Source organism: Leptidea sinapis, chromosome 19 (genome assembly GCF_905404315.1).
Source record: "Leptidea sinapis chromosome 19, ilLepSina1.1, whole genome shotgun sequence".
Lineage (NCBI taxonomy): Eukaryota > Metazoa > Arthropoda > Insecta > Lepidoptera > Pieridae > Leptidea > Leptidea sinapis.
In genome coordinates, this window is record NC_066283.1 from 5,635,418 (window position 1) to 5,661,647 (window position 26,230).

The 26,230-nt window shown below is 35.5% G+C and overlaps 1 protein-coding gene across 1 annotated transcript; it reads right to left on the bottom strand.

Moving 5' to 3' along the window:
- Positions 1–230: 230 nt before the first annotated feature.
- LOC126969986 (digestive cysteine proteinase 1) lies at positions 231–25,315 on the bottom strand. The gene is made up of 14 exons (XM_050815644.1): positions 25,189–25,315; positions 24,741–24,828; positions 15,153–15,258; positions 14,675–14,798; positions 13,922–14,057; positions 12,225–12,340; positions 11,535–11,649; positions 9,775–9,977; positions 8,160–8,261; positions 7,355–7,481; positions 5,994–6,099; positions 3,254–3,343; positions 2,273–2,370; positions 231–1,979 (listed from the first exon to the last, which is right to left on the bottom strand). Exons 1-14 carry the CDS (start codon positions 25,286–25,288, stop codon positions 1,793–1,795), a joined length of 1,698 nt encoding a protein of 565 aa, XP_050671601.1. The 5' UTR covers positions 25,289–25,315; the 3' UTR covers positions 231–1,792.
- Positions 25,316–26,230: the final 915 nt, after the last annotated feature.

Sequence of the window (26,230 nt, forward strand, 5' to 3'; positions counted from 1 at the left end):
AGGCTGCGAAGAACTCACGAGATTTCACCCATCCAAAAAGTGTATAACTACATATATTTATATTTATTTTTAAATTATTTATTTATCGCATGCACCAGTCAAGAGCATGTCGGTAACGCGAACCCATAAGATTTTCCCCTACCAAAAAGTGCCCAACGCGGCTAAAACATTTATCTCTTCAAAAACACAAGTTCCATACAATAATAGAACCCATAGTAACAATAATACAATTATTTCTTTAAAAATCTTTATTACTTCCCTAAAAATAAAATATATGCAAAACAATCTAAATAAATCAGAACTAATAGTACTAATGAGTTCCAATTACATTGAGTACAGGCACTTTGAACAAAACATTTAAAACCTTATTCTAATGCGCATTAAACATCTTAAATGCCCAATGATATCGAAAAAATCTTTTAATAAATATAAAAAAAAAAGTGTAAATAAAAGTTGTTTCAAGAGTCAATTACACGTTACAGAATGGAAACCAGGTTTAGGCTGTTCGAAAGTGACAAACAGATTCAAACAGAGAGAACAGTCAAAATTTTAATAGAGAGCGTAAATTACTTGGCGCCATGCAAATAAAAAAAATGTTTCTTTTACAAAAGTTCGTAGTCTTATAAATGACCAGTTTTTAATCTTCACTATATAATAATCAGTCAAGTTATTGCCAATATACCATGGAAAATTAAGATCTTTAATGCTGCTAATCTCGACACCAATTTGCTGTCTAATTAGAGAGAATCGCTTAGAAATATAATGAGAATTGTTACGTGGGAGTATTAAAATTTAAATTCACTACTCAGCTATAAAATACAGAAATCAAAAGTATATCTTAAAATAACTGATCCTTAGAATGATCGCCGTTAGTTCCCATGGTGACAACAAGTTGGTCAAATTCGTACGCGATATTAAAATAAATTTTATATTTTAACACTAAGACCGAAATTTTCGAAACAGCCAGAAAGACCAAATCGGTCAAATTGACGTATTAAGATATATTTAATTTGTGTTGTTTATGTATTTGTTTAATAATTCATTGTTATACTGTTAAAGTAAAATGCGAAAGTAGTTAATAAATTGACAATTAATTAAAAATTATTAAATGAGTATGAGAAAGCATAATTTTAAGACCACTGTTGATAATTGAATACCTCGCTAACATTACGAGCACATGGTTACAACGTGTTACAATATACTTCTGCACATAATATGAACAAAATAGTATTTTTCCAACTAGTCTTCTTGCCAAGGCAACAATTATTATTCCTACTGATTTTTTTAACATTTTTACATTCAAAGTAATTGTAAATAAAGGTACAATTAAAAAGGACTAATTAAAAGACTACCTAAAACAAATTGCAATTCAAAGGTTATGCAATAGATTGTGGTAATTTGACCAAATTGGTCTTTCTAGAATTTAATTTTTTTTATCCATACATTATATTTTTATTCAATTTACCAAATAATATACTAAAAGCCTCAATAGTTTTTAATTTTCACAATAATCATAGGCTTGTTGCCAATGGAAAATAGTTAAAATTTTCGACCTAAATTTAACTAAACACTAACCCCCTTATTCAAAATGGTCCGCTAACTTTAAACAGCCGCTTAGGAGTGTTTTTTCCCATTCTGACTTAGGTCAATAGAAGAATAGAATTAGCAATGCTTTAAGTTAGCAGACTATTATGAATAAGGGGGTCAGCCTCAGAAATAGTGGGAACAAAATGTCTAGTAATCCGTGTCTGAAACCAAGTTGTTCCGATGGGTAAACGAGTACTTTGCAGATCTAAATGAGAACATATGTTGGGGCCGCCTGCACCCCGCAGTTGTCGTCTCTCATCGACATGAGGACGTAGCCATCGTTGCCCCACATGTTGGACCAGGAGTTCTTGATCAGCCAGTACTTCTGTCCGTTGAGAACGCCGTAGCCCACGGCAAGTACCGCGTGGTCTAACTCCTCCACCTTATTCTTACTGAAAACAAGTAGATATCATCATCATCAGCCGGTAGACGTCCACTGCTGGACAAAGGCCTCCCCCAAAGATTTCCACGACGATCGGTCCTGAGCTGCCCTCATACTCCGGCGATCTTGACCAGATCGTCGGTCCATCTTGTGGGAGGCCTACCAACACTACGGTACGTAGTCGCCATTCGAGGATTTTACTGTCCCAACGACCATCTGTTCGTCGAACTATGTGCCCTGCCCACTGCCACTTCAGTTTCGCAATCATTTTCATCTTCAACTTTGGTTGAGTACATTTCTTACCATTGAGGATCATAGTAGACTCCATTCGAGTAGAAGCTGAAGGTCTTATGGCTCGCGTCTATCGCCACCGATATAGGACCGTGCTTAAATATCGCCAGCTGGAAACACACCAAAATCATTTGTTTATAAGATTTTTATTTTTAAGCGACATCTCTCACTTCTGGGATTAAAGACAAACAATGAGATCAAGCTCTCAAGGTTGATGCATCAAATACATGATACATATACCTACATTTAATTCATTATTACTTTTTTGAAACAAATTATATTATTTAGACATGACTTATATTATATTGGATGCAACACCTAACAAACTAATTTATTATGTGTATAATACTCTATTTAGAGATATTATAGAGGCCGTTGAGTTTCTTTTATATTTTTGTTTGTCCCTCGTACCAGGGACTAAAGGACTATTTATTAATTTTGTGTCAAATGGTAAACAATTGTAAAGCATTGTTCAAATTTATCGACACACTCATGATTATGATCGTCAATGATAATTAGGTCAGGACAGCACTATCGGATTCCTGAACCCTGCATTCAACTCGCGAGTTATCTGTATATCTGTCGCCATATTACTCTAGCTGTTTCCATAGTACATATTTTATCAAACCTTTAATATTTTTATCTACACCCATGCTTTAAAGCCTCTTTTAAAGATTCTAAAACAGTTATTGCCAGCATTAAAACACCCAATTTCCTAATAGCATTACATCATTCAAACGAGTGTTGTAATGAAATTTAGTACAACACTATATCGTCCGTTTTCATTACAACACTCGTTTGGATGATGTAGTGGTTATTAGGACTGATTTTTTTAATGTTAGCAGCAAGCTAACTGTTTCAGAATCTTTTATAGAGGATTCTTGTATTCAACTGTTGACAATTAGGTATTAAAACACTCATGCATACTATTATCACATTCGTGTTTTAATACCCCTTATTACACAACAGTTGCATAAATAACTATAACCTTACCTTGAGTGCCTTCTCGTCTTTAGCGGTAACGTTAACCCATCCCTTGATGGACGTTACCAGGGTCACGTTGTCAACATGGCAGTAGCCGTCCTGCAATATAGAATTTAAACTTTAAATAAACTGAAAACCTCTCAGAACTATATAATATGCTAGTTAATGTACGTCTGTTACCTTTCCTTCATTACTATTTAATAATAATAATAATAAACTATGATTCGGTGCCCATCCTGAATCCCTTATGTGTTCTACTGAGGAATACTAGGTTAGGATTTCAGTTTCGTAAGCGGGGAGAAACAATTTCTCACCTCTTATATATGGATGATCTAAAGTAATATGCACGGAATAAACAAGACTTGATATCATTATTAAATATCACGCAAACATTTAGTCATGACATCGGAATGGAATTCGGTTTGGATAAATGTGCGACCAAACATGTACTCAGAGGCAGGGTTGTAAATAGCGAACATGTACAACTCTCAGAGTCATTATTTCTCAAATCACTTAGTGCGACTGAAACCTACAAATACCTTGGTATATCAGAATGTCTCGGATTTTTAGATAGGGACATTAAACAGCTGGTGGCGGTACGTTTCTTTAATCGACTAACTAAAGTTTTAAAAAGTCTCCTGTCTGGTGGAAACAAGGTACGTGCTTTTAACAGCTCGGTAATGCCCCTTTTAATATACACTTTCGGCATACTAAAGTGGACTCAGACCGAGCTTGACGCCCTAGATAAAAATGCATAATCGTGAGCTGTATAATCGCAGGGAATATTTCCTACGTAAAGAATGGGCAATGCATCGAGAAGTTGTGGCAATAGACAATGGACTTACTCCGCTCTCTTTATCCAAAGAGAATTGGCGAAAACCGTTTATACTCAGTACTCAAGATCGCTTGAATGTATGGAGGGGGAATAGAGCTTCATGGACGGTTTCACCGGGCTCTCTACGAACCTGATGTAGACACGATTTCGTCTGTGACCTGGCTACGATTTGGTGACCTCTTTGGGGAAACTGAATGATTTGCCTGTGCAATTGCTGATGAAGTTATCAAGACGAATAACTACCGGAAACACATCATGAAGGATGGCACAGTAGACATATGTCCGGCGTGCCATCCTTCTGGTGAGTCTATCAGACATATTATTTTCGGTTGTTCTCGTTTTGCCAATGGAGATTTGCACAGACACAAACAAGTAGCCAGGATTTTCCATCAGCAACTTGCTCTTCGATACAATCTTGTGCATTTTGAAGTCCCATACTGGAAGTATACTCCGGAGCTAGTTCTGGAAAACAGCTGTGCCAAGCTCTACTGGGACCGATCTATCATCACGGACAGAACTATCATTGCTAATAAGATATTGTGCTGGTAAATCGGTTAGAGCGTCGGGCATTTATTGTTGATATCACCGTTCGGTGTGATGATAACCTTGTGAAAGCTGAAATAGACAAATTGTCGAAGTACCTAGACTTAGCACACGAGGTTACTAACATGTGGGATGTTAATTCAACAATAATTGTCCCAATAGTCGTTTCCGTTAACGGTCTTATAGCAAAGAGCCTCGACCATCATCTCAAGAGGCTCTCGTTTAATAACTGGATTCTGGGTCAGTTACAGAAAGCAGCTGTTTTGGGAACGGCACGCATCGTGCGGAAGTTCCTCAGTCTGTCGCCCTAATCACCGGCGGAATTGTCGTGAACCAATGCCAGCGGGACTCAATTTTTTGTATTTATATTGTTTTTTATAAAAAGGTTATGAAACAAGGTGAAATTATAATAAAAGAGAATAATAATAATATAATTCATTGCCTAAAACATGAGGTTAAAGTTTTGCTAACAGTATACCTAGCATGCAAATATTTAACTAAGTACAACAAAGATTATAATTTCTTGTCTATAAATTCCTTAAGACTATAGAAATTATAAAAATTTAGCCAATTATAATTTAGTTTATTCTTAAATAATCTAGAATTTAAATTTTTAATGCTACTCGGTAACTTATTATAAACACGAACACAATTACATACACAACTTTTATTAGTAAGTTTAAAATAAATGCCATGAAATTATCGACCAAATTATAATAATAAAAAAATTATTCCAACAATATTTCTGTCATGTGTTATTATTTAAAGTTTTCAAGGCCTTAAAAACCCCCAGTAATTTAGTCACAATATGTTCTGATCGTTAGCTGACCAATAAGCGTTCAGTTCCCGCGCCCGCTCACCCAAGTTGGTCAACTCAATTGTTTGCATTTCGAATATGTAAGTAGATCTTAGATAATTTATACGCCTAGATAGAGTCTCTTGTTGTTAGACAATTGATAAAAACAGGTCAGAAATTTTAGTTTAGTGTGAGTAACAAACTACGTCTTACAATTGCGATTTGTATGACACTTTGTGTTAGTGTGCGTGATTTGCTCTAAATAGAGGTTAATTCTAAAGTAAATTTTTTTGACATTTAACATCTCCCTAGACGTATAAATGATCTAAGATATAGATTTACGGCCGTTTTTAATAACATCTCTAGTTACGGATAAATTCCTGCCACCGTTTAATGACAAGATCTTATCTATCCATACTTATGTCCATTATAGGTTAGATGTTAGACAATAGGTTATTGAAATGTAAGTAAGCGGAAATGGATAGATTTGTCAACCTCTAGTAAGTTAAACTAAGGATAGATAGGTTATTGAAAGCGGCCGATAGTGTGTCCAAAGGTCAATGAGTAAGACCCACCTGTCCCAGGTAACCTCCGTAGTCCTCCTCAGTGGGCAGGCCGTGCTTCATGATCCACTGATACGCACGATAGTCCTCTCCACCGTCGCATCCATTGTTTCCGAATCTGAACACATTTTTAATACAGGTGTAATCGTTAAGTGCGACCAGCAGGTCTACTATGAACTCTTATTGCGATTCATTTGACGACATAAACTGAACCGCTTCTCTATTTCATACCACGACGTCTTTAGAGCTATCCAATTTAGGTTGACGTCAAATTAAGTCGGAAACTGAATCGTAAACTGTTTTAGTTTGCTCATTCATTCGTATCATGAGGTAATATTTCAACCTAAACTGTATAGCATATGTGTCAAAGTGAGCAATTCAAAAAAAGTTGCTATTTTCTTAGCGGAAAGTGAATCGTTTTGTTAATAACTTAACAAAAAAAGTGAAAACATACAGAAAAGGAAGATAGAATTGATGAAAGATGAGATGAGAATAATTTATTGGACTTTTTTTGGAAAACAAATTACTGAAAATAAATACCGAAAATCAAAATACTATAAACGAGGCAGTAAGGCCCCTGGCTTGAGCCTGTTCGCAAGGTCGAATTGAAAAAAAATATACTCTGTGCTCATGTCAAATCAAACATCAATGGAGGTGCGTTCATAGCTGGTTTTAATCAGTTAATTTTTACGAAAACAATTAAGCAAATATATATCTATTATTTAATAAGGAATAATAGTTATATATATTAGTTGTAATTTATACGCAAAAAAACCGCTAAAATCATATATCATTATAGGTTTCGAAATGCAACGCATATGGTTCGAGTAAGAGAAACAGACTTATGCAAAGAGTAACGACTGTACAGCGTCATCTCTTTCTCGCACCGCGGACCACAGACAAATTTCTTTAGTTCATTCTTACATAAGCGATTCAAACGCACTTCAGTTTTAGGCACTTCATGGTACGAATCTAAGTGATTCAGTTTAGGTACCTAAGCTGAACTGCTTCGGAATTGAATCGATAATTAAAGTTGATGGTAGGCCTTCAGCTGATTATTCCGTAACTATTTCAGATATCAAAAAACTTTTAACATGTTATATTATACTAAACGTACCTATGTGTATAAGTGTACCTATGTGATTTAAATCAAAATTTTGGATACATCGCGTTTGATTTTAAAAGTTAATGGTGTCATTTTACTGATCGGGTAACGTTCTTTCGATATCAGTTTAGAGTTTTATACATATAGTATAGAATACATCACACATGTAATGTAGTAGTCTAGTCAAAAAGGGCTATTTTGGTCTATATATATATACATTGAATTTTCTGCTTCGAAAGTATAACTTATTGAAATCGTGAAAACAAACCCCCAGGAGCAGTCGACGAGAGCCTGTTGGCTCAGCCTCACCAGGTGACCACCGTTGTGAAGAAACAGCGCTCCTTCCACCGCCCCCACCGTGCCGAAAGACCAGCAAGAACCGCACACCGACTGATCTGAACATTAACAATACTTCTAAAATATTAGGCTAACAAAAAACCCGGAGTGTGAAGCGGGCAGAGGTCCTATTCCACTTGAAGTCCCTGAGGATTCTCCGCCTCTTTAAGACAGCAGAAATAGGTCGTAATAGAGGTTTTTTTTAATGACAATAAGGAACGAGACGAGCAGGACGTTCAGCTAATGGTAATTGATACGCCCTGAACTTATAACGTCACACAGGCGTCAATATTACCAAGGTTCCGCTTTCTATATCTACCCGCATTTATCTGGTAATTAATTAATTTATATAGTACCAATCGTATTTATATCTATGACGCACCTATTAGTTGAGTTAGGATTGTTGGTTACAACATTTGGGTAACAACGCTTACAATCTGCCACTGTTCTAATATGCATGGGAGCAAAAAGGGGCGAAAACAAAGACATTAATACTGAATTTTCATTAACAACGTAACGCCAAATTTTATTCAATATAATAGATATCTAAATATTTCTTACATAAAAAAATCTATTAAAAAGAAGAACAGACAAGGTACACGAAGTATTTTATCGAGGTTTCTAAACTTAAAATCGTACGGTTACATGTAGATAAATATATGAATGAAAACTGCTCACGACACATCACGTATACCTACCATAGCAAATCAATACCCATAGAAAAGTTCAATACTGACCTTTGACAGGTGTGACAGCTCCGAACAGCCTCCAGTCGAACTCTGGGGGTAGTTTTACACTCATCTCCTCCACTACCTCCTTTGAGTATGGGAACGGTAAACCTGAAAAATATGATATTTTTATTGTTTGTCGAATAATAATCGCATGGCGTATAACTCGACAAACAATTAACCATGAGGTAAATGCCTTGCTCGGTTTTTTCTTATAAAAAAGGTTAATAAATTGGTCGGCTAAATTGATAGATGACAAGTCAGCGTGAATCATTTCTAGATGCTATCTTCTCTATATAATTTAATAACATTTCAACCAGTAACATAATCCTCTCTATATGCAAGAAGGCGATCGTGAATCCTGGCTAGATGATTCACGGCGAGCGTGATGCTTAACTAGATATTTGACAAAGAGCATAAATCTTCTCCAGATTGACAGACAGATTAGGAGCGTGATTCCTAGTTAGATGATGACGGCCATCGTGAATCCTCTCTAGATGGTTGAAGGCGATTGTGTATCCTAGCTAAATGGTTGAAGATGAGTATCAATAGCGTTGATGGCGAGCATGAATCCTAGCTAATAACGTTGACGGCGAGCATGAATCCTACCTAGATGATTTACGGCAAGCGTGAATCCTAGCTAGATGATTTACGGCAAGCGTGAATCCTAGCTAGATGATTTACGGAAAGTGTGAATCCTAGCTAGATGATTTACGGCAAGCGTGAATCCTAGCTAGATGATTTACGGCAAGCGTGAATCCTAGCTAGATGATTTACGGCAAGCGTGAATCCTTGCTAGATGATTTACGGCAAGCGTGAATCCTAGCTAGATGATTTACGGCAAGCGTGAATCCTAGCTAGATGATGACGGCGAGCGTGAATCCTAGCTAGATGATTTACGGCAAGCGTGAATCCTAGCTAGATGATTTACGGCAAGCGTGAATCCTAGCTAGATGATGACGGCGAGCGTGAATCCTAGCTAGATGATGAAGGCGAGCGTGAATCCTAGCTAGATGATTTACGGCAAGCGTGAATCCTAGCTAGATGATTTACGGCAAGCGTGAATCCTAGCTAGATGATTTACGGCAAGCGTGAATCCTAGCTAGATGATGACGGCGAGCGTGAATCCTAGCTAGATGATTTACGGCAAGCGTGAATCCTAGCTAGATGACTTACGGCAAGCGTGAATCCTAGCTAGATGATGACGGCGAGCGTGAATCCTAGCTAGATGATTTACGGCAAGCGTGAATCCTAAGCTAGATAATGACGGCAAGCGTGAATCCTCTTTAGATGGTTGAAGGAGACTGTGCATCCTAGCTAAATGGTTGAAGATGAGCATGAGTCCTAGCTAGATGATTCACAACGAGCTTGAATTTGAGCTAGATGGCTACAGCAAGTGTGAATTCTAGCTAGATAGTTTATGGCGAGCATGAATCTTAGGCGAAGTGCACTAAATATAGTGTATTTATATCTAGAGCCTCGAAGTGAAGCTATTTTATCGTATACGTGGTCGGTTACATGGTTGACGACAAGAGTAAATTCTAACAGAGTTCTGTTGTTTGAGTGTTTGTAGTTTAGATTATTGCTTAGTATTGAGTTCGCATCTAACATTATATATATTTACCAGTATTAGGTCCGCTATATGTCCGGCCTCGAAGTACGGCTATTTCATCCTCGGTACGGTCCGCTAGATGGTTGACGGCGAGCGTGAATCCCAGGCGAGCACGGTTATTGGAGTGTATGTAGCGGAGGTTCTGTCTGAACACGTTCAGTCGTTCTGTGTGTTCGAGCTCTGTTTCGTACTGCTTGTTGTGTTTAGACTTAAATCTGGAATATTATTTCAAGGTGAACACTGTTGAAAGAGATATAATAAATATTGATTATGTTAGGTAGAATGGAATAATAAATCTATTTATTTACCATAACATATTGCAACAACATTTGATGAACGTCATGAAGTGTGTTTGTCAGTGTGTGTTTGTGATTAAATGAATGAATCTTGTATAAGTATGTCTATAATGAAATGTTTGTGTTACTGTTAAATTAATATGATTGTGTTTAAAGTTCTACAGTTTCTGTATGAGTAAGTGAATTTATCCAACTTACTAGCATTTTTTACATTCATAAAGATGTTTTGAATGGATATATATTTCCTTGTTTACCCTATTATAAAGCATGGCTGAGAGCTTGCTGTACTGGCGATTTGCAAATGCGGTTTTCGTTGTAGGCATTTTTGCAATAATCATATCCATTCTTCTTTTTAATGAATAACGACACCTAGATATTTTGTATGTGAGACTTTTTCAATAATTGGACATGTGCAGTTATTTAACATTTTTTCACAAGAATGTATTTTGATATTAAAATTTTTATTTGGTTGTGAACGATTGGATATGCTAAAATACATACAAAAGCATACTGGGGCTGTGACGTGGGGAGAAGAACTGATAAGAATCGCCCAGCACATCTTTTAAATCATATAACAACTTATCCTATTTAATATAATATTATACAATTTAAGGTGGCCTGCGCAGAACCAGTCAAGAACCATGCGTCATTATCATGTATATAATCTTCTATACTATAGTCAGCCTTCTTCGACAGCGGAGCTTTAATATATTTCCTGAAGTTGTGCTCAGTGAGTACTTAAAAAGTTCAACTACTATTATAAGTGCAATTGAGTCTAACTAGCGAATGATTTTTAATGAAAGAGGAGTATAAACGAGCGTACGAGTCATCTGATATTAACAGTAATTCCAGATCACATTCCCCTGCAACACCGGCGGTCTAGCAGGAGCGTTGCCGTCCGTTTAGGAAAGTGTAGGCTCTTTTTCTAAAGGTGTCCATGTCGTATAGTCTTGGAAACACCGCGCGAGGATATCCATTGCATTGTATGATGAAATGTCAGATATTAATTCTAAAATTGGAGAGTTAACGAAGGAAAGAGAGTGGACTTGATATTTATCGCCTCGCGTCTAAGATGTTTGTCTGCTGTTTTCGTTTATATCCCATCAGACTTATATACCCAAAAGGAGTATATAATATTAGGTAATAATCGCTTACCGCCTTAGTCATAATAGTCTGCTAACTTAAAGCATTGCTAATTCACATTCTGTCTTCTTCTATTGACCTAAGTCAGAATGAGAAAAAACACTCCTTAGCGGCTGTTTTAAGTTAGCTGACCATTATGAATAAGGGGGTTACAGTATGGGTTGGATGAGGGCAGTGCAGGAACGATCATCATGGAGATATTTGGGGAAGCCTTTGTCCAGCAGTGGATGTCATCCGGCTGATTATAATGATGAATAATCGTATTTATAAATTTATAATTATATAATCCATTCAAACTTTCTAATATATTCAGCTGCATAATTATCACAATACCTGGAGAACTCATCATCGAGAAGAGTATCATGCACGGGGTGAACAAACTCCTTCATCGGGTTGAAAGTTATGTAATGCTTCGTGCCAGGCCCGGGGAACGATGTACATTTCATATCTGCAAAAAAAAAAAAAATTAAATACTTGTTAAAGGATAGGAGGGCCAACCAGCATACTGGTCACCTGATTGTTAATGATTATAAGACTGGCAATGTCAGTTGACGTACGTAAGTGAAACCATAGAACTTTTAGTATTATAATTTTAAATTTTATAATGTTTAAATTCAATTAAATTATAAATTTCAATTTATTTTTTCAAATTAAAAAACCAGTGGGAGGCTACTTTACACAGGATGCCGGCTAGATTATGGGTACCACAACGGCGCCTATTTCTGCCGTGAAGCAGTAATGTGTAAGCATTATTGTGTTTCGGTATGAAGGGCGCCGTAGCTAGTGAAATTACTGGGCAAATGAGACGTAACATGTTATGTCTCAAGATGACGAGCGACGATTTTCACTAAATCCATTCAATTTCACTTTTAAGATATACACAGCACTAATGTTGCACAATATGTCAGCTGTATAGCTACAGATATACTGCTATAAGCATGTCGATGACGCGAACTCATAAGATTTCCCCCTTCCAAAACGTGTCCAAAGAAGTTTTCACTTCAAAGCAAGAATGATACATACTGGCATCAACTTTGAAGATGTTCTGGTCGATGTCATCAATATTGTAGTTCTCATACTCGATGTAGTAATGGTCGTAATGCGATCCAAGCAGTGTGTTGTAGCCCTTCATCTCATATCTACAAAATATAAATATTTCAATTTTTATTTATTTATTTATATTAGGGGGGCTGACTGATATAATACAGAGGAAAATGTAAGGAAGTAAAGGCCACTTATGAGCCTCCACAAGTAAATAGAACTTAAATTACAACGTCACACACTTAAGACTAGGTGTAACATTTAACTATAGATATACATGTGTGCCAAAGTTATGGGACACGAAGGGAAAGTACCTTAAATATCGAAGATACGATATTTAACTGAAAGAAGACTTTATGTTATTTTTAAAAGTTAGTAATTCTGCATTCAAAGATTTTCTAAAAATTACTTGCCTCGTCTAAAATCGAACCGACTTTAATGTAAAAAAAAACCACCCCTACTCTTATGATGCCAATCGAAAGAATGGCCAAAAACAAATAACTCTTCTTAAGTAACATAGTATTTTAAAAGAAACGAACAAAGTAAAATGAATGTTTTCCTACTTGGATTTGTACGAATGGACCTATTAGATGGCCGGCCATTTAAAAGTAAGTAGTCAATTAAGTGGGTATTTTTTTGTAAATTAATTAATTAAATGCTCAAAATGTGATCTCTCTTGCCTTACGCAAATCGCCAATCTTTTAATGAGTCCAGTGCCTGTTGATTTTCTTATCATTTTATGGTGAATACTCGATTTGATATGGCACAATTCTGTTTCTAACTCGCCCACGTTATCGTATCGCTTTTTGCTAATGGTGTAAGGTCCGTGGATCTAGCCGGCCGTCTAATAGGTCCATTCGTACCAATCCAAGTAGGAAAATATTCATTTTACGTTGTTCCTTGCTTTTAAAATACTATGTTACTTAAGAAGAGTTATTAGTTTTTGGCCATTCTTTCGATTGGCATCATAAAAGTAGGGGTGTTTTTTTTTACATTTAAGTCGGTTCGATTCCCAGACGAGGCAAGTAATTTTTAGAAAATCTTTGAATGCAGAATTACTAAGTTTTAAAAATAACATAAAGTCTTCTTTCAGTAAAATAGCCTATCTTCGATATTTAAGGTACTTTCCCTTCATGTCCCATAACTTTGGGACATTATAAGCAATTTATGTTTTTAAAGTGATAACGCTCACTTCTAGGATTAATACACAAATAAAATTTGATAGCATACGAGATTATATGACGGTTAACAGTTAACTTACGAGTATCACTAGATTGCTTATGACTTATGAGAAACCTATTCAAACATCATTTATAATTTTGATATCTCTACTTGATGAGTACAGGCCGATAATTTTTTTTTTTAATTTAACATTTTGTATTCTATTGTGTAGAAAGTGAAAGGAGGAGGGGGTACCTTCAAAAAAAGCGAGTACAACTTCTTAAAGGCCGGCAACGCTCCTGTGATTCCTCTTATGTTGCAAGAGAATTTGAGTTTGTCCTCCTTTTACATATAACAAGGAGGACAGGGTAGAGACGTCTATAAAAGGCGATACTACTCTAGCGTCGACACACTTCTGCCTCAAACGTTGACGAGTTAGAACGTTACTCGACTGTTAAATTTTTATTCGAATATGATTTCTTACATACTTAGCATTTGAACAGTATGCTTTAAGTTACCTGACAGGGATTGGCACGGAGTCGCCGCGTAGACTCTTCCTATACTTGACCCACATCGTGTACTTGTTAATCTTATCCCCGACAGTCATTACCATCCGCCATTTTGTCGTGTCCGAATCTTGCATTGTTTCTGTGCCTGCAATAAACGATTAGTCAATTCTCGGCCAAACGACGCCATATTTTACAAACCGAATTTATATTCGTTGGCCCATTTGCTCTACGTGCAACCACCACGCATCGTATGATATTTCAATGCATTTCAACTAAGATAGCTAAAAAGCCGGCTACGCTCCTGTGATTCGTCTGGAGTTGCGAGAGAATTTGGGCAGCTTCTTACAAAAAAATGATATCGACACTACTATAGGCAGATAACCCTACCAAACACCAGATAGGGTCATTTGCCATATCATAATAGTGTCAAAACGCCGCACCTTCTAATTTAAGTTTAAATGTAAACTTAAATATCATTCGCCTATCACGGAACCACTATCCTAACCCTACACTTAGTTGAAAATGTCAGAGACGAATATTCGAATTTCACAAATAATCAAACGTCACTTTTACGATAATCTCAACGACACCTTCTAGGCTGTCGATGCTATTATCGTTTCAAGTTGTATAGATATATTTGCCATACAATATACATGCATAACAAATATTATTAAAATAATAATATGTGATTTCCGAATATATCGTTGTCGATTTTGCGAGTAGACCTCCTGATGGATCAACAACTTACTAGGAAAGACTTACCCACAAATTTAAAATCCGTCATGTCAGGCAGGACTGACTGAATGTTGACAGACATATCGTCAGTGCCATTCACCTGGAGACATGTCTCCTGATTCAGCACGTGTTCTGTCGTCACTGGAGCTATCTGGAACACAAAATATATAATAACCAAGATGACAAATTCTGGATTCATCGTCTATACTCTAATAAACAGTACTTACCGTAAAGTATTTTAGCATTAGATGTTAAATCTCATTTGCCCAGTGTAGTGAAATTCACTAGCTACTTTCAGACCGAAACACAATAATGCTTACACATATCTGCTACACGGCAGAAAAGGCGCCGTATAATAGGTACCACCCATTATCTAGCCGGCATCCTGTGCAAACGAGCCTCCCACTGCTACACACGGTGTTGCAGATGAAGCTCTACCATGCATAGGTGAATGCGTTATGTCAATCAATAGACATCAAACAAATACCGTTTCTGTTAATATTACCTTAATCGATGTTCCAAACTTCGGGAACACGCCGGCAGAGAGCTGGTAAGTCTTAACCATACCGCCGTAGTAGTCAATACGAGACTTGCCATTTTTGCTGTCATACCTACAACACACAGAGTTATTTTCTTTTAGAATTTTTGCATTTTTATTATACTCAGTATTTTTTTAATTTGGCACTTGAATTACTGGCTCTCGAATAAATGGAAAATATCAGCACTAACGAATTCATTGTTGTAATTGTCAACTAATTGATGCAACGGTGATCTTATTCCTGCATTAGTACCTACGAAATTTACCAGTTGCAAAAAGTTTACAATTACACAGTCCTCTGATATGGGCTGTTCCAGGAATAACATAATTTTATTTGTTAGTTCTGTCAGCGAAATATAAATGGATTTTGGAGTCCTCAAACATATAATAATAATAATATTGACACACTTTTTACACAAATTATCTTGCCCCAAGTTAAGCATATATATAGCCTGTGTTATGGGTTACAAGACAATGATATATTTAATTCAATATACTTACTTAAACATACATAAATACATTTTAACATCCATGACTCGGAAACAAACATCCATATTCATCATATAAATGCTTGCACCTACCGGGATTCGAACCCGGGACCTCTAGCTTAGTAGGTAGGATCGCTAACCACTCGGCTATACAGGTCGTCATATGACCGAAGTATCACTTTAAAAGATCATTTTTATGTTTTATCTATTGACACTACGGTAGTTCATAATATATAATATAATCAAGCATTATCATAGCAATATGTAGGAATGTATTGAATAATAATAATTTTACCAGTCAACAAACTCTCTCTAGTATACGATGGAGCAAACGGTCAAGAGGCTCGCCTCATGGAAACTGAAAACCAGAGTTCAATATACATGGCTCTTAATTATTTAATTGAAACTGGATTCAAAATTCATTTGAAATCAAAATGGAATCAACTTTGAGAAAATAATAGCCTTTTACGCCAAGGCAACTGCTAGAAACATGTCTAAAAATTTAAACAATACTACAAGCAACTGTTTAAAGTTTATTAACACATCAATAATTATTATTCATACAATTAACGATCGCTTGTAATTACAAATCATCACTAACTTAACTTGTGCTGGTAAACAGAAGTTTATCATTATGTTTGACCTTACGATAATAATTTTAAATACAAATATACATAGATATAACAGAATATGTACATGCATTTATGAATTACGTTACAAATTGCTTCAAGTTACAGCCTATTAAGAATAGAAGTCTAATATTTATTTACCATAAGGAGTGATAAAACTGTATGTTCATAACCACATTGAGGAATTTTCTAGAAACTGTGACATTCATAATGTTAACACGAGGAACAAACATAAACTTGTTATGCCTACTACTCGGTTGGGTCGAGTTAGTAAGTCTTTGTTGGGCGATGTATATGCTTCTGCAATATGATCCCAGAAAATGTACTAAACAAAATATGTATTACAAAATTTAAAAGAATTGTTAATAAACGTTTGTGCGGGAAAGGTTATTATAGCATAAACGATTTTCTTAATGACACCACGGACTGGGAATAAAGCGAACACCCTCAGGCTCTTTATGTATAAATGTTTATTGTACGATATCACATTGTAATCCATATTTTTATATAAAAAAAATATTGTAGCTTGTAATGATTTGTGGAATTAATTTATCTTTTTATATTGTATTGACATGTTAGCGTTATAGGACTTCAATTTACTTTTATATAATTAAGAACTAAATTGTTTGTATGCTTATGTGCATTATGTGTTCACCTGTAATTGCAGGAACACGATTTTTGAAATTTATTTTATAATCTTATGAATTGTCTTGTATATTCTGTGTTGGTGGACCTTGAATAAATAAATAAATAAAATTAAAACTCGCTGAGTTTCTTGCGCCCATTCTTCTCAGGTCTGAGGCGTTCTCTTTTGAATGGGTGGTAGTATTTGACGTTCAATAAGTGACTTTGAATCCTATTTTGAATAAAAATATTTGAATTTAAATTTAACATAACCTAATGCATCAACACTTGGTGAACGTTATGCTTCATCAGTTCTGTGTTGTAAGACCACGACATAGTCAAACCTACTTAATATAGGAAATAAATAGGTAGCCATCATGAATAATAATTTCATAATCATAACAATAACTCTAAATTAGATTGTTTCGGCGTCTTTAGGAAGCTTAAAAAATAATCTTGGATCGCAATGATTTGATATGCTTTTCTTTTTTATATTTTTCCATGTGATGAACAATGCTCACTCGTGAATCCCTACTGGATAGCCTCTCTGTAGAGACAGGCCTGCCGACGCTTCAATACGCTCAAAGTCTTTTTTCTGGACAAACAAGCAACGATTCAACTCACGGCAAGACAAAAGTATGCTTTCTTCTAACACCAGAGGCAAAACAGAATCGCTGCCAACCTTTAGGTGGGCTTTCATTAAACCTTTTGGCAGGGACTACTTCGCGAGAGACGCCAGCATGACCATTGAATATAATAGATCCAGTTTTGTCAGCGAAATATAAATGCATTTTGGAGTTCTCAAACATATGATCCAAGTATCACTTTAAAATATTATTATTATTATGATAGATTGTTTCAGCGTTTTTAGGAAGCAATTTTGGATCGCAATGATTTGATATGATATGCTTTGCTATTTTATGTTTCTCCAGGTGATGAACAATGCTCGCTCGTGAGTCCCTACTGGATAGCCTCTCTGTGGAGGCCGTTGCTTGTACTTACGATGTCAATACCTACACGGGGAGTGAGACAGGCCTGCCAGCGCTTTGATATGCGAAAACACTTATTACTTTCTTTTTTTTTTCGAGAGGAGTAAAATACATTTACGTATTGAAGACCCCGAAACGGGGCCCATATGTCAGGCTCGGGTGTAAACACCCCCTACCGACTAAAAACCTCCTCTGTGCTCATAGCTCTGAAGGCTTTTACAGCGAAGCCGGGCGGGGGCCTTGGAGGCCGAAAATGTAGCTCACAGGCGCGGGGCGTCTCGGAAGGAGACAAGAACCTCGGACCGCCTGCTCACTAGGCTGGATAGAGATAAAATCACTAACGATCTAATATATCTGTTATTATCTTTTTACTGGACAGACCAGGTAACGGTTCAACTCACGGCAAGATACACATAAAGGCAAAAACATAATCGCTGCCGACTTAAAAGTCAGTCACCTAAAGGTGGGCTTTCATTGAACCTTACGGCAGTGGTCTTTGCGAGAGACGCCAGCATGACCGGTGTATATAACAGATCTGCTTCTTTTTTTATTATTAGGAAAAGCAAACAACTACAAGTTATAAAGAAATAACATATAAGTCTAATAAAATTGTAGTCAGATAAGCTATCCACATCTTACTATGTAAAACTTTGAGGTATTCAACTGGTACCTACATAGAAAAAGTGTTTATACAATACTTATTGAAATTAAAGAGAAATAAATAATGTTCTAAATTATGGCTAGTTGGAGTTAATTAAATTTATAACAATTAAACAATTAATAAACACAAAAAAGAAAACAAAAGAAATAATTATCTACACAAATGTACACTAAATTATGACTATTTCCAACGATATTAACCTAAAGTACTTTTGATGTTTAGTAGGTATTTAAAAGTATGTATGTATATAAATCAAATATTATCCAGTATTTTTTTAATTTGGCACTTGAACTGGCTCTCGAATAAATGAAAATATCAGCACTAACGAATTCATTGTTGTAATTGTCAACTAATTGATGCAAGAGTGATCTTATACCTACATTAGTACCTACGAAATTTACCAGTTGCCAAAAATTTAAGATTACACAGTCCTCGGATACGGGCTGTTCTAGGAATAACATAATTTTATTTGTTAGTTCTGTCAGCGAAATATAAATGGATTTTGAGTCCTCAAACATATGACCGAAGTATCACTTTAAAATATTATTATCTTTATGTTTTATCTATTGACACTCTACGGTAGTTCATAATGTAGTTGTGTATATAATATGATCAAGCTTTATCATAGCAATATGTAGGAATGTATTTAATAATAATAGTTTTTCCGGTCAACAAACTCTCAACCGCTGCAAAGATTGTACAAAAAATATATAATAGACTGTATATCAAGTGATAATAGCACTTAATAATAATGTGCGAATTGAAATATTATAATAATATCTTATAGCTCTAAACGAGCAATTCTTGTATACATATTATTTGAATATCGTAAACGGCTCCAACGATTTTAATTAAATTTAGTATACAGGTAGTTTCGGGAGAGAGAAATCTATCTAGCTAAGTTTCAATTTTAAAAAATGTAATTTTATCCATGTAATAATGAGAAACAGCTACAATAACATAAGAATACAAAGGTAAATTTTGCCACTATATACAAGACTATAATAGCTCTGATGGATCACCCAATGTCCCATATTGGGTGATCCGGAGAATCCAAGAAGAAGATCCTGGTTCAAATCCAGATATCCAATTAGTTTTTTTTTGTCATATTTTGTACATTCTTAAAAATCCGAGCGAGGCTCGGTCGACTAGTTATTAAATATTTATCGCAGAAACGTATTCTTGTTTACAGTAGTTACTGTATTATTACTCATTTTAGACCAAACATAAGCTAAATTATCTTACTCAAATTGCAAATTTATAATTAGTTCAAGTAGGTCAATTTAGTAATTTACAATTATTGCATTCGCATATAGTTGTGATGTTTATAATAAGTTCGACAACATCATATTATGTCAATATTATATTAATATCCAAACAATAGAATTCCGGAGGTCGACGTGAATGGCGGGAGATCTCTTGGGACTCCTCTGAGTATAGGGGTACCACAAGGGTCTATTCTCGGACCGTTCCTCTTCTTTATCTATGTATATAAATGATCTTCCTAATCTTATAGAGAAAAAACATAAGGTAGTATTGTTTGCGGACGACACTTCACTGATTTTTAAAGTGAAAAGAAATCAAGCTATGTATGACGAAGTGAACGAGTTACTGTTTAGTAGTTTAGATTAGTTACTGGTTTAGCGCTAATTACCTATTACTAAATAAAAGAAAACGAAATATATAAAATTTACCGTACCGAATATCAAAAATGTTGATGCAAGTGTTTTGTTAAACGGAGTGGTAATAAAACCGGTGGAATCTGCTAAATTTATTGGAATTACTCTGGCTTCCAAATTACAATGGGGCCCCCATATTGAAGGATTGGCGAACAGACTCAGTTCCGCAGCATACGCGGTTAAAAAGATTACATAACTAACTGACACAGATACGGCTCGAATAGTATACTTTAGTTATTTCCATAGTATTATGTCCTATGGTATATTCCTGTGGGGCAGCGCTGCCGATATTAATACAATATTTGTGCTGCAGAAGAGGGCTATTCGCGCTATTTATAACCTAGACCCAAAGGAACAACAACAGTATCCCAAAAATGTTCAAAACAAAAATATTAAGTTATTCAAAAAATTGTTATAAAACATTTGTGTGGTAAAGGTTACTATAACATAAATGACTTTCTAAATGACACATCAAATTGGGAATGGAGCGACCACCCTCAGGCTATTAAATAATAAGTTTAATTGTACAATGTTACTTTGTAAACATATTTTTGATGAAAAAAAAAGCCCGCTGAGTTTGTTGCGCCCGTTCTTCTCAGGCCTGAGGCATTCATTTTCGAATGGGTGGTAGTTTTTTTTTACTTTCAATAAGTGATGTCACATCCTATTTTGAATAAAAATATTTGAATTTTAAATGAATTACATTATATTTTTTTACATAAGAACTAGCTGACCTGACAGACATTGTTCTGTACATACATAATAAATAAAATACAATTTTTTTTTAATTTGTCAATAATATTTCATAAGTCCTTTGGAACAATAACTATCCCATCTCTCAAGTTGGACTAAACTGCACTTGTACTGCACTATGAATTAATCCCCATTAAAAAGTGTACATTAGTTTAGGAATTCACTGGAAACAAACATTGTAGCTGGTAATTGATCCCACAATGTTGCTGCACGAAGTAAGAAATTTTACGCACGACACGCGATTCAAGCCGATCGCAGATGTCTTGATCGCCGATGATTCGAGCCATTCTTCGTTGTATGCGGTACTGAGTACCTAAACTAGCTTTTTAGAGGCCAATTTGGTTTTCTCATCCAAGTTGCCATGGAACTGAATGCCGCTCGATATATCGACGACAAGTATGCCGATACAGTTTGTGGCAGTTAGAAGAATGATCATGAATCGAAGAGATACGACAATGGGAGATTTTCATCGGGAAACGCACATACTTGTGTCTTCTTAGGGTTAAACGGGACTAAATTTTGCCGGCCCCATTCCGAGACTTCGCAAAGCATAGTATCAATTTTAGACAAGTTTGTTCCGGTTCTCGTCGACGCTATCCTAACAAATGTTGGCACGGCCAATGTAATAAGGATACCCTGTGCTGTCCTCTGCATAATATTGCTTATTTGCAGCATATTATTGATAGTAATGCAGAAGAAACAGTGTAGAGGACAGCACACAGCCTTGGGGGACACCAGCGTTTATGGATCTTAAGTGACAGCATGCACTGTCAATAGCAACCTTCATGCTCCGATCACCCAAAAAGCGAGTGACCCAACTGCACAGCCCCTCGGGAGGCTCATAGAATGGCAGTTTCGCTATAAGCGCTTTGTATCATACCAAATCGAAGGCCTTCGACTCGACCGCTTGTCTCATTGATGGTACGGAAACCGTGCATGTCCGCATAACTATTGAGAGAATGCCATCGGGGCGGCTCAAATTATTAATGTCCAAGTTGAAAAGCGCCGGAATTTTTGATTGCATGAATTGCGGGCATGAAGCATATTCGCGCCGCGGAATATGCGGAGCCGGTGCAAGTTGTCCATCTAGGGTTAGGTCTCTGGATATCTCACAGAACAAACGTATACGTAATACTACATATCGTAAGGGGGCCCCGACCTACACCCAAGCAGAGAATGGGTAATAGTACTAGTTTAGAATCCACACTGCGCAAAATCAATTAAATAAATAGGGACTCTTGCGGCCATACAATAAGGTGTAATTCAGATATGGCATAGCGCTATTAAACTACACAAGTCACCTAGAAGTTGCCCCTCTTTCTATCGCGTGACTCATCTCTCATCTGATGACATTAGGGTTGTCCTCTTTACCTAAAACTGTACCTACCTAGTATAAGGTCATCTTATAAAAATTGCTCAGTTTGTTCTATAATATAAATAGATATTAATCGTAATTAGTGATTTTAAATCAATATTTTTTCGTTGTCAAACCTACATTACTTGCAGATAATAATGTAAGCATTGCAACACCACAACATAGTCAAACTCCACTACTTAGTATAGCTAATAAATAGCTAGCTATTATGAATGGTAATTCAATTATAATAAAAATCACTATAAATTAAATTGTTTCAGCGTCTTTGGAAAGCCTAAAAATTTTAACTTTTTATGTGTCTCCATTTTTAAAAGATCGGTCAGACTGGTGAAGTAGGTGGCAAAGCTCGCCTGTGCGACACTGCTCTTTACTGGATAGCCACACTGTCATAGTGTGTGAGACAGGCCTGACTCAAGTCACAATATGTTGTTACTGTTTGGAGTTATGTGTACTGCCACACAATGGGCCTGGCATCTCCAAAATTCTTAGATGTTTGTCTCATATGTTTAAATTGCTATTTACCATGGCTAGCAGTTAATGTGGTAACACCTAATTAAACTAATTACTAAATCACAACATAATAATGTCTACTGACACACTATACTGCAGTTGTACCACAAGCCACTTGGCAGTTGCACAATATATATTTTGTCAAATCTATACCCATAAATGGAGGTCTGTTTATTTTGTTCAGATATACTGCGAAAACTACTGAACAGATTGGAATAATACTTACAATATAAGATGCGGCCTGTGTCAGACAAGGTTTAAGTATATCCAAAAAGTATGTTTTTTTGACTTAGCCTATATATTTTTTTTATTAAAATAAGGGAAGAGATGAGTAGGACTTTCAGCTGCTGGTAATTGATACGCCCTGCCCATTACAATGCAGTGCCGCTCAGGATTATTGAAAGACCCAAAAATTCTGAGTTACTACACGCACTACGCGCTACAACTGCACTCGTCACCTTGAGACATAAGATGTAGAGTCTCTATTGCGCAGTTATTTCACTAGCTGCGGCGCACTACAGACCGAAACACAGTAATGCTTACACATTACTGTTTCACGGCAGAAAAAGGTGTTGTTCTGGTACCCATAATCTAGCCGGTATCTGGTACAAGGGCAGCCTACCAATGGTAAGTTGTCAATTCATAAATTAACCGATTATTATGTTATAATTTTTTTTATTTTAGATACTCACTGCTTTTTCACAGTTGTCAAGTCTCTTTTGTAAATAGTAATTTCATCATATATTTGTAATACAAATAATTCAGCCAATGACATTTCTTTACATATCACAATTCATACACTTAGCAAGTGTGGGGTCATTAATTTATAAGGCATAACAATGTTTGCCAGGTCAGCACTTGTCTATATATATATATATATATATATATATGTATATATATATATAAGAGATTTCCACATATATAGTCACTCATCACAATATCTCTGGAACCATAAGCCAGCGACCTGTATAGCCGAGTGGTTAGCGATCCTACCTACTAAGCTAGGGTTCGAATCCTGGTAGGTGCAAGCATTTATATGATGAATATGGATGTTTGTTTCCGAGTCATGGATGTTTATCTGAATGAATTTATGTTTATTTAAGTATGTATATTGTATTAAATATATCATTGTCTTGTAACCCATAACACAGGCTATATATGCTTAACTTGGGGCAAGATAATTTGTGTGAAAAGTGTGTCAATATTATTATTATAAGGTGTAGAGACTTGAAATTTGGTTGGAATATTACTTTCGCCGAGTAGAGGTCAGCTAAGAACGGATTTTACGAAATTTCATCTGCAAGACTTTTTTTTATTATGAACAAAATAAATGAATGTCTCTTGGGTTATATTTTGGGTATAGAAACAACAAAGCTCATATTGTCATTGTAAAACTTGGTGCAGCAATTCTTTGTTCCTAATGAGTCTTCTTGTCATAGTTTTATAATTCAATAAATAGCCTTTAATCATAAAAGTTTTAGTATAATATTTTTGATTAGGTTAAACTTGAATTGGTAAGGATTTCTATTTATATATTTTATCGTAAACAATTCAAGTTATGATGTTATTGTAACACTTATTTCATGTATGATTTAATTAAGTTAAACAAGATATTTTTAATCAGCAAAAGCTGCCAGAACTTCTTCTGCTAGAATATTCAGCATGTGTCAAATTCACATTGCTATATATCATAAATTTCAGGAAAAAATTGGTACATACATGATGTGTTAAAAGGCGAAAAAATAAATGATTACAAAGCTCTTATTTTGTCAGTCTTTATAAGAATAAATTCATAAGCCAATGAGTTTTTAGAGTGAAATTGACAGTTTTATATATTTTTAACTCACCAAGCATAAAATGGTTCATGTAGCTCTGCATAAGGAATGGTCAACAAACCCTTGACTGTATACACCCCATTCCATTGTGGTGGAGAGTCTAAAAGTTTTAAGTTAATCAATACATACTAATGATCATTATAATACAATCATACTTTAAATAATTCAAACACTAAAAAGTTTAGAAAAATGAGAAATGGGACCAAAAAGACGTATTAGCGGTTAGCCTTTAATTTTTTTTATTATTTATTAAAGGAACACGCACGTTAACAATTACTGTTATATAGGTATTATGTATTAATATTGGTAAATAACATTTTATAAAACACATACAATAGATAAGAACACTAGCTCAAGCAGTTATTATACTACACTGTGAAAACAATTTTATAAACGGATGTAAAAAGGAATGATGTGCTTGAAATTATATTAAAATAAAGCAGAATACTTAATACATTACCTTTGCTTACAAAGCCTAAAGTATCCTGTACAAATATACACAAAAATAAGAAATGAAACATTTTCAGTGCGCCAGCAGCGGCACTACCGTTCGCAAACATGTCAAATTATAGTTTAATATTTAAATTTTAAATCAAATCCAATATTCAAATTTCTGACGTTTGACGAAATGTTTCATGACGGATGACATTGACGTAAACGCAGAGTACCTTTGCATCTGTTTATTTTTTGGAATTTTATGACCTGGTTGAGTAAGACTAAAGACTTTTATATTATTCCTCAAGATTAAGATTTTAGGTACATAATTTTTTATTGTTTTTACTGAACATCGTCCGCCGGGTCAGTTAAGGCCGGAACGCAATAGCGCGGTGCTGCGCAGCACTGCACTGCATTAGCGGCACTAAGCGTCAAAATATTATTTCAACCATTTTGTATGGAACATGTCGCACCAGAGCGATGCTGCACAGCGCGTCGCGGCAGAGTTGCCTCCGAGAGAATATTTTGACGCGCAGCATCGCGACGCGCAGTGCAGCGACGCTTAGTGCGACACAGCAAGCGGCGCGTCGCTTCAGTATGGATACTGTCAATTGTTAAGTTTAGGATTTTGTCTTATATTTAACTAATTTTAATAACTAAATAAAAATAATTTAATTATTAATTTAATTAGTTAATAATTTGATTTATATTAGATGCATACCCTTACATATTAAATTATTTTGTATATTACAGCCATTGTAAAATACTCTAATGATTGAAAAGAGTGGCCGTTGTGTTTCTTGTATGTTCTTTTCAAGAACCCTAATTTTATGAAACATTATAGTAGATTCAGTAGTCAGTTCAGTTTAAAAGTACAATTTATAGTGACGATTCAAAAGCGCATAATTGAAGCCTAATTGAATAAAGCTTATTAGACTTTGGAATTATTTTTTTGTCTTCCATTAATAATTTCTTCTTCTGCACACAATAAAGAAATATTGACCAAATTCTCGTCACTATCGCTTATCTTGTAATGTTGCTCGCACGCCAAGTGCTACAGATATGAC

Bases quoted from the DNA above. Each gene is read 5' to 3' on its own strand.
- LOC126969986 (XM_050815644.1), bottom strand. From the start codon at position 25,288: ATGTTTGCGAACGGTAGTGCCGCTGCTGGCGCACTGAAAATGTTTCAT. The intron at 8,262-9,774 runs GTAAATATATAT...CATATTTTTCAG, and splicing joins ATATAGCGGACCTAATACTG to GTTTACCGTTCCCATACTCA. The intron at 2,371-3,253 runs GTAAGGTTATAG...GTGTGTTTCCAG, and splicing joins AAGACGAGAAGGCACTCAAG to CTGGCGATATTTAAGCACGG.